This window comes from Etheostoma spectabile, chromosome 21 (genome assembly GCF_008692095.1).
Source record: "Etheostoma spectabile isolate EspeVRDwgs_2016 chromosome 21, UIUC_Espe_1.0, whole genome shotgun sequence".
Classification (NCBI taxonomy): Eukaryota; Metazoa; Chordata; class Actinopteri; order Perciformes; family Percidae; genus Etheostoma; species Etheostoma spectabile.
The window spans coordinates 7,171,921-7,181,466 of NC_045753.1; the positions used below are offsets into that span (position 1 = coordinate 7,171,921).

A 9,546-nucleotide genomic window follows, 5' to 3' on the forward strand; every position below is an offset into this window, starting at 1 on the left:
AACCAGGAAAAGACAACACTTATGCCCTATCACGATATTATAATATCCAAAATCTAAGACGATATCTAGTCTCGTATCATAATGTCAATATATTGCCCAGCTCTACTGGAGACAATTCCTGTTGGAAAAAGACGGATTGGAAAACTTTCCATCAGCAAAGTTGGAAGAAACGAAGGGGACAGAACCTGCATCCAAATGAACAACAGACCCATTCAGGCACTATAGAGGGAACTGCAGTGTAGCGGATATGTGACAGTAATGCATTTGGTCGAAATAGATGACTTCCACCGTTTAACTTTTGAGTAAAATGAAAGGCTATTTCTCATATTTCTGTAAACTGCTGGAGAGTGTGGTACAACAGACCAAGTAATTGACCCTTAGCAGAGATTTTAACACACCTCGGCAAAAGGGCCTAAAGGTTGTTTCCCATCATGAGTCTATAACAACATTCATAAACAGGAAGGCCTGTAAAGCCTATAATACTCCAATAAACGCTAAGCATTTCCATGTGTAACAACATGTGTATAACACCATCATACAACTCAGAATTAGCTTTATTTGCCAGGTATGAGGACACATACAAGGAATTTTGCTTTGGATCGTATTCCAGCTAAATATCATTGACATTGTGGTCTTGGGTCAGAGCTATGGAGAAATTCACAACATCTGCCAATGCAGCTGGCTCCTGCATCACACAGTTTAGTCTGGTTGTACATATAACATTTACTCTCGCTAAGTGCCAAATTACATCTGTCATCATCGAAGACAAGTATAGGAGAACAAAACGTGGCAGTCCGCCAGTGTTTATCTTTAGAAGAATGTTGTCTTCCGGGAAGGTAAGTAATGGGCATAATGACCTCAAGTCCCTGATTTGAGTAAACATATCCGCAGCTTTGGGAATCACTGTAACCTCCGCTTCCGTGTTGCCATTTGCAAGAAAAACAAGTAACAAGTCCTACTTGGTCACTACATCGACATTAAAGATCCAGTGTGAGATGGTGTCATCACAGGGCTACCATACTACCAATTTTAAGATAGCAGTTGGCCCAACAAGCTTACTGTTGTCGGATTAAGCGCGAGGCTTGAAATTGTTGGGTGACAAAATTGTCTGCCTTGTTATAGGTGCAATGTCAGGCAAATTTAGGCAAAGTGTGGGTGAATTTGGCTGTAATGAGCGTTAAGAGTGGGTGTAGGATAGTATATAGTTTACCTGGGGGCTCAACCTAAACAGCACAGAGAGTTATTGACACCACATTCTGCGTGCTGGCAAAACAGCAAAGGGAATGCTTTCTGTTAGGAGTGACAAGAACAAAGTAGCAAGACCAAGCAGACTGCTGGTGTTTTGCCCTGCAGATGGGACACACACATACAGGTGAACTGCATTGCATTTACACTTACAAGTAAGATTGTGTCTCCAGTAAATCAGACAGAAATCTGAAATCAAAAATGCATACTGGTACCCGTCACTGTCCTCGTGCTATTTTTGCTGTTGTGTAATTTCTAATAGTAGGCGCTTCCGCATTTGTGTACAACATGTGTACAATATGATCGCTATCTAATCGACTCACATGAATATACACATTGGTCCGAGCCTACCCATCCTATAGGTCAAATTTTATGCAGAGATGATATGTAGTGCATGCAGAAAGACAACCCAGAGTGTTGGACCAAACAGTCCTCTGTTCTTCTGTTTAGCAGCAGACAGGAAAACAAAAAGGTGGGCAAGGTGAAACCCAATCACAGGTGGTCACTTGAGATGCATTTGAGTCGGAAATACACCTGGATACAGTCTCCACCACACCTAATGGTGTCATATGTGGGGCGGCTGTGGCTCAGTGGTAGATGGTTGCCTGCCAATTGGAAGGTTGGTGGTTCGATCCCTTGCCCTGCAGTCCCATGTGGAAGTGTCCTTGGGCAAGACACTGAACCCCGAGTTGCCCCCGGTGTGTGAATGTGTGTGAGTGTGTATCTGATGAGCAGGTGGCACCTTGTATGGCAGCCTCGGCCACAGTGTATGAATGTGTGTGAATGGTGAATGTTTCCTGTATGATGTAAAAGCGCTTTGAGTAGTCGTTAAGACTAGAAAAGAGCTATATAAATACAGCACATTTACATATATTAATTTTGTGCACTTCAATGTGCATTGTACTGGACTGTTTTGTCACAGCAGGGGTTAACACACTGAACTGGCAAAGGCTTAATTTAGGATAAAAGTAGAAGGCATAAGTAGTGGTGTTGAAAGAAGTTGTTGGAAAAACATGTTATGATTTAAGGAAGTGCCTCAAATGGATACATAGCTACTGTTGTACACGGACCAACGTCTTACCTCCTCGTCCACCGTTCCTGGACGAGCCTCGGCTCTGTGTGTCCTCCCAGCCTTCCCAGTATCTCCCCACACATCCTCCCATGGTTAATGGGCTGCAGATTGTTTCCACGCGTCGTACTAGCTGAAAAGGGGGCCCATCACGTACGAAGACGATTAACTAGGTATGAGAAAGACGGGTTGCAATCCTACGGGTCATCCGTAGCAGCTTACATGGGAACTTGAGGATGGTTGCCTGCAAGATCGTGGCGTAAAATGCACTTTCTCTTCATGTATCAGCGCTGTTTGTGTGTGACACGAACCCACAACGTTCAAAGCTTTTGGCCCGCACCTGAGTTTGCCAAATCAGTGAGACGCCGCAAGATCTTCCAAATCGCTTTTTTAAATGTTAGGATATAGCCAGCATTGCCCTTTTAAGTTGGGCTAGTTGTAAATGGTGAAGTCCAGCAGTCCAAACAGCGCGCGCCTTCCTCGCTAACAAGCTAACAGGGCCAACCAGCTAAGTTAGCTCCTAAAACATCAACACAAACTTCCGCGCACTCCTGACCACGTCCTTAGACGTTTCGTTTATTCCAAATGCAGTGTACCACTTATATTCTTTGACGCTGTATCCAGCATTTTTTTCTTTAAAACCCTCTCAGCGTTGCTTTCATAGTATGGTTGCTTCCCTCTCTGCTGGTAAAAGGTGACTAGCGGCGGAGCTAGCGCACCGAACTTTTTTACGCCTTCGCGTCAGCAAGCAGGCAGGTGTTGTGTTCCTTTACGTCAGGACCAAGGAGAGTCAGCAAATAAATTCGACACCGATTGAGGTATCACATAGCCATTAAGTGCAGCTACTGTTTATTCTTTGGAGTGTATTATTTTAATGATATTGGTTTTGATTAATTTCAATATGTTAACAGTACAAAAGCCTAGTGCCTTTGAGAAAATGGAGATGGTTTAATGGATCACAACAAATAATTCCACGCTAGGCTTCACTCTTTGGCGTTTTTGGAAGTCGGACAGCACCTGAAGGCAGCACAAAAAATAAATGTTTCATTTCCAACTATCTCAACTTTCAGAAAACATTTAAATTTCAAGCAACATATACAACTCATTCAAATGGGCTCAATGTATGATATCATTGTTCGTTATTGGTCTTATTATATTAAACGTTAATGTTAACATTAGTCACTTTTTGTCTCCCCCAACCCCTAACTTTTAGCGCATGCGTATTCTCAATTGAGTTGCAGGAGCACGATGGCTGCGGACAGTACCTTGCTGCTGTCTCTGGTGGAGGAATTTGTCTCGGGACTACAGGACAGCAAGGCTAAAGATACAGCAACAGGTAAACACATCTTCATCTTCTTTTCCTCGACACCCTTCCACAACTGCTCGTTGCGAAAAACGAGCCGTAGGAGCTGCTGAGCTGCCGCTTCGAGGATGCGCAACACTACATGATGGTTAACGTAAACTAGCTAACTGAGCGCCACAACATCCTGTGTGGTGTCCACCCTCATAAAACTAAAACACACAGGTTGTGACACCGGTCTGCTCATTTTTATCGTCAGAACAGCACACGCCAAATACATACCTAACGTTTAATTGTATTGTCATTCGACTAGTAATGTGGCTTTTGATACTAGTTCAGTGTGGTTGTACAGCATGCTGCCTGCTAGCTGCTGTGTGTGTGTGTGTGTCCAAATTAAAAGCATCCTGTCAACGAACTGTGGACCTTTGAACCCCACCGATGCTGCTAGTTAATCTGTACTACTAGTTTGTTGTGCTTGTGTGTTGTTCTACGTTTTCTGTGTGTGTTTGTAGATAGTTAGCTTATCAATTATCTGCTGCAATTCACTAAACTTGGCTTTTTGTTCAGGTGTCAAAGACGGAAAGTTTACAGTACTACAGCTAGTAGAGGCACTGGGGTAAGCTATCAACACGTTTATCACCAATATTACAGCAATAACCATAACCATAGCACGATTTCATGTATTCTTTTATCTGATGCAGTCTTATTTTGTTCATTATGTGTTAGACTATGGAGGTTAGCTAGTACAAGTTAAAAGTTTTAAATTTCATGAAAGATAAGTTAAGATATGAAATGTAGCTAATATTACCCCGCCAAGCCAATATGTGGTATTCTCATGAATAGTACATGATTTACTATACTTGAAACTGTCCACACTATATTGTAGACTTCTATTCGCTGAAAGGCATTCGTTCAATTTTGAGTCTCTGTTATATTAATATTTAATAATTGACATTTTCATTTCATTCCCTGTTATAGACAGAGTTTGACCAGCTCTCAGTCTCACACTCGAGCCAGAGGAGTCCAGCTTCTCTCTGAAGTTTTACAGGAGTGCTATGGAAGCCTCACTGAGACAGAAGGTACACAACTTCTCTTATATTTTGTAGAAAATCTATCCCTCTCTCTTCTTTACTCTTTGTTAGTTTTTTAGATACCATAAACAATACTGACACGCTGTTTGGGTACAAAACCATCATCTCAGTGCTGTGTTGGCTAATGGCTAAAATATTGAAGCAAATCAAAAATGTATCCAATAAGTGTTGCCAGTGGTCTTGCAGGTCTTCATGAACATAATTTTGTAAAGAGTGATAATTAATCACATGTCTCTCTGTCTCTGTTCTCCCCAGTGGAAGTGCTCATTGCCTTCTATGAAAACCGTCTAAAGGACCATTACGTCATCACACCACCTGTCTTACGGGGGCTCGGAGCGCTGGTGAGTGTCTGCTGCTGATGGATTTTTCAATGACAACTACACTAAATATGAACTCCATGCTAAATGTTCAAGTTAGTTGCTGCTTGGCTTTTGAGAGAATCATTTTGAGAAGCTCCAACACGACCGATTGTGTGTGTGTTTATGCTTTCTCCAGACAAAATGTACAGTGTTGCCTCCTGGCTCAGCTGTGTCCATGCTGAGGTCTTTGTTCCAGGATGTTCATGTTCAGGTGAGACTTGAAGCTGTGTTGTAATAAAGAGGTTGAAGTTTTAGCAAGCAACATCTTTTTTTAACATACACCCGAGGAAGTGATTAATGTGGGGATATACATAACCGTGGATTTGAGTTGAATCCAATAGGTACATCATTGCACTAAATAGTATTGTTTAGTGTTTCTATGAGGAACAAAGACAACTGATCTGCTGTCTTTGGCCAGATGTTAAAATGCACATCTACCTGTCTATGTATCACACATCTAACAGTGTCTGTCATTATTGTTTTCCTCCACTTGCTCTTTTATTAAGTATGCTTTGTTGGTACAGGTACTTGACTTATCGAAAATGTTCCTTAATCTGGGTATTGTGGGTTAAAGGCTCATCGTGTGTGTTTATTTTTCTTCAGTCTTTGATGCTGGCAGAGAGAGCCTGCGTCTACAACATGCTCATCAACCTCATGGCGACCAGAGAAGCCGGTAAGAGATAGCAGGTTTGAGCGTGATTCAGTTGATCTAGAAAGACTCTAACAGTTCTCCACCATGACTGAGAGCTTTGCTGGAAGAACCCTAAGCTTCTGTGTTAAAGACATAGGTGATTCCAAACAGTACAGAGTGAGTTTTGAAAGTCAGAAATCTCACCAGTTGGCTGACTAATCACTGTGGTCATTGCTCACCCCTTGCCTCTGATACTCTTACCAGCCCTGTAATCAAGGACAGAGTTGTCACACCTTCCGCATAGTGGAATAATTTACATGAACTGGGTGTTTTGCATGCAAAAAGAAGACTCACAAAGAAGTGTTTGTGTGTGGCTGCCGGTAGTTACCGTATCATGAACACACTAGCATGTTGGATGACAATAACAACTGATCGGCTGTCTTTGGCCAGATGTTAAAATGCACATCTACCTGTTTATGTACCACACATCTAACAGTGTCTGTCATTATTGTTTCCTCCATGTCTGCAAAGCACTTGCTCTTTTATTACAACCTCTGTCTCCCCATTTATACTTTATTAAATTAAAGAAAGTAGTTGATAAAACATAAAATTAAGACTCTTGGCAGCTGATAAATCCCCTACAATTTGTCATTTGTAAGTCATAATTGTTGATTAAGCTTAGATTAAGCAATCTTCAACATACTTGTAGCCTACATCCTACAATACAGCCTAACATCTTCATGAGATTTTCAAGAAGAGGTATGTGATGTAATATGCGTAGCTACGTATGAGTATGTAGTACTCGCTCGGAAATTAACTCCCGTCACTCTCTCTCTCTCGCTCTACCACACTCCCCACGCACACACACCAGCTCTGCTATTCTCTTAAAGCTAAAACGACGCAGACACACCAGCAAATGATGTTAAATCCTCACAACAGGTCACTGACGTAGGCTAGAGCGTAGGCTCTGTGTAAAGCCTACTGTACGTATAACTATAAATCCGCCTTTAAAGAATTTAGTCAAAACTATGTGTTCCTGTTTGAATTTTCCACAGAACTGAAGGGTTTGGGGGCAGACTTTGTGTTTGGTTTTGTCCAATCAATGGACGGAGAGAGGGATCCTCGCAACCTCCTGTTAGCCTTCCAGATTGCCAAGAACATTGTCCTCCGGGGTTATGATTTAGGTGAGAGCGCATACCGGTACACAGACACAGCATCTTTTCTCACTGTTTTCTCAGTGTCTCTGTCCCTCTCTCTGACCTTTTTGTTTAATTTTTTGCTTTGTTACTATGCATTGCTCAGTTCAAGCATGACTTTGTTTTCCTTTCCGTTGATTTCCTGTCTGCTGTCTCAGGTAAATTCGCAGAAGAGCTGTTTGAAGTGACGTCCTGCTATTTCCCCATCGACTTCAGCCCAGTAAGTCCCTGTTTACTCAGCTGCTTTGCTTTTAAGAACTGATTGACGCCGAGAGGGCAGCAGACAGAAATGTCATCACTGACTTCCTGTGGCTTCAGGTTAACTCTGTAGGAAACAAAAATAAAGCGTTTGCCTCTACTCTTGCCCATGTACATTTCCCATCTCTACGTCACAGAGGATCTCAGCTCTTTGATTGTTTGTTGACTCTCTGGAGCACATTACCACAGCGATCTAACATGATGCGAGATTCTGTGGGACATTAAGGCTGCAACATTCTTCTAGAGCTGCAAAGATTAATCAATTTGTTGTCAAATATTAAATTAATCGCCAACTATTTTGATAATAGATTCATTGGTTTGAATAATTTATTTAAGGAAATTCCATAATGGATGATGTGATGTGTAGGTGCTACACATCCACGTGAAATTTAGGTGCATTCATGATTTCTGTCCACCCCACCCCAGCCTCCCAATGACCCCCACGGCATCACCAAAGAGGAGCTGATCCAGATGCTGAGGGACGTCCTCACTGGGACGCCACGATTTGCTGAGGTGGGTACGATTAATTTACATTTACGTTTCTCTTTTTGGTGCAATAGCCTTCTTTGTTGTGACCTTCTTTAAGGGCCTAAAGAGAGTTTTATGTGCTGTGTATTACTTCACTGTTGCAGTTTCTGTTGCCGCTCATCATTGAGAAGTTGGACTCCGACGTTCAGAGTTCCAAGCTGGACTCGCTGCAGACTCTGGTAAGAAATCTCTACTATTTTCGGAAGTTTATAAATGTAGATGATATTACAAGTCATTACAGCTACAGTGGAGCTGCTGAGAGGCCTAGAGCAGGAGGTTTTACATCCATCTTATGGAGGTGATGCAGGGTGTACCATAGATATTATGTCTATGGGGTGTACCTTGTTTCTTTTCTCACCACACCACCGTATTTTTCAGACTGCTGCCGTGTCACAATATGAACATAAGGACTTGGCAGAATTCCTTGAGGGACTGTGGGCGTCACTGCGCAGAGAGGTTTGGTTGAGATAAATGTATACTTTACAAACAGTAATAGTACCTATGATTTTATTCTATTGATGTGTGTGTATATGATGTCTAAGCTTTGTAAGGAAATATTTCAACATCTTAAATTGTGTTTTTTTTTGTGTGGAAACGACCTTCTACCTTTTGAATAGCTGAATGGAAAAACTTTTTTTTTTTTCACACACTTAAATACAAGAAGCATCTTTAAGGCTGTGTTCACGTCAACCAACTTTGGAGAAATCAATCAAACACTGCAGTGTTACTTTATTATTACTCCATCCAGTTGCAAGCAACACCATTTGAACTCCAAATTATGTCTACAAGACCTTTGAAGATGTGAGTCTCCATCTTCCAACAATAGAACTGATGGTTCAGAAGAGCAAATGTAATAGAGAACATCTAAAGGAAATGACTACAAAACACAATGCTTTATGGGAAGCAGGGAACAAGTGCAGTTGCTCAGGCTCTAAAAGCCTAGAAAAACAGGGTGAACAGTGACCCAGTGCTGAAATTCATTAGTATGTTCTTGTGTGAGAGACAAATTCCTCAGGCTCCCGGCACTGAAAACTCAATTAAAGACCCATTACAGAAATGTGTCTAAGCATGTAGACCAAAGTAAACAAACTGTTAATGTAATCACCTTTTTGTTGATATGAAGAACAAACTAATGAAAGCTGTGACCCTCTTGTTGTTTCCCTGCAGGTGTTTCAGACAGCAAGTGAGAAGATTGAGTCTGCTGGCCTCGCTGCTCTTACCGCACTCACTTCCTGTCTGTCTCGCTCAGTCCTCAACTCTGACTCTGAAGACTACCTCAGCACCTTCCTGGATCTCGTTCTCAAAGGTGAAATGTTGTGAAATTGAGCTTACGTACACATGGATAATAAATCCTCATTTTCTTGGAAGGATTTATAAACTCCAAGAGTGTTTAGAAAAGTTGTTGAAATAAAGGGCAAATTGCTATTAGAGTCATATGGGTAAATTAAAACAGAGGTTTTAATTAAAATTCAATTTGGAAGACACAAAAATAACAAAATTGGGTAAATACTTGTTAAATGATTTTGCCCTGGTGCATGCGGAGTGGCAGGAGAGCAGAAAGAGAGGGTTTGTAGATGTAAAAAGTGCTAAACTAAATGTGTCAGAACTGTGGTTATGGGCAGGAAATTATACCACAGTGACTGTTCAGCGCTTATACAGTTAATATGTCGCGTTAACAGTGCTCAAGATACAATTTTAGCCTCAGATGAATATTTGCTTCCTGTCAAAATGCAATTAGAGCTTAGGAAACCTATCAACCAATATCACATCTTTATAGACTTATATTTAGGTTATTCAGGTCATATATACTACAACCTTATATACTGTGTGTGTATGTATATATGTGTGTGTGTGTGTGTGTGTGTGTGT

General features: G+C 41.4%; 2 protein-coding genes across 4 annotated transcripts in view; one reads left to right on the forward strand and one right to left on the reverse strand.

Moving 5' to 3' along the window:
• ubtd1b (ubiquitin domain containing 1b) overlaps positions 1-3,789 on the reverse strand; it is a 19,459-nt gene extending 15,670 nt beyond the window's left edge. The window contains exons 1-2 of one of the 2 annotated variants that reach the window (XM_032503274.1): positions 3,778-3,789; positions 2,327-2,654 (exon numbers count right to left, since the gene is read on the reverse strand). In XM_032503274.1, coding sequence (XP_032359165.1) covers positions 2,327-2,408 — 82 coding nt within the window. In that variant the 5' untranslated portion in view covers positions 2,409-2,654; positions 3,778-3,789. Of the gene's footprint in view, positions 1-2,326; positions 3,033-3,777 lie in introns of those variants that run through there. The other variant, XM_032503273.1, reaches the window with a different exon arrangement.
• Positions 3,524-9,546, forward strand: part of mms19 (MMS19 homolog, cytosolic iron-sulfur assembly component) — a 24,913-nt gene continuing 18,890 nt past the window's right edge. For both annotated transcript variants that reach the window (XM_032503268.1, XM_032503269.1), the window contains exons 1-12: positions 3,524-3,650; positions 4,182-4,230; positions 4,593-4,693; positions 4,961-5,046; positions 5,201-5,275; positions 5,668-5,737; positions 6,751-6,879; positions 7,050-7,111; positions 7,576-7,662; positions 7,782-7,856; positions 8,056-8,133; positions 8,845-8,983. In XM_032503268.1, coding sequence (XP_032359159.1) covers positions 3,563-3,650; positions 4,182-4,230; positions 4,593-4,693; positions 4,961-5,046; positions 5,201-5,275; positions 5,668-5,737; positions 6,751-6,879; positions 7,050-7,111; positions 7,576-7,662; positions 7,782-7,856; positions 8,056-8,133; positions 8,845-8,983 — 1,039 coding nt within the window. In that variant the 5' untranslated portion in view covers positions 3,524-3,562. The remainder of the gene's footprint in view (positions 3,651-4,181; positions 4,231-4,592; positions 4,694-4,960; positions 5,047-5,200; positions 5,276-5,667; positions 5,738-6,750; positions 6,880-7,049; positions 7,112-7,575; positions 7,663-7,781; positions 7,857-8,055; positions 8,134-8,844; positions 8,984-9,546) is intronic.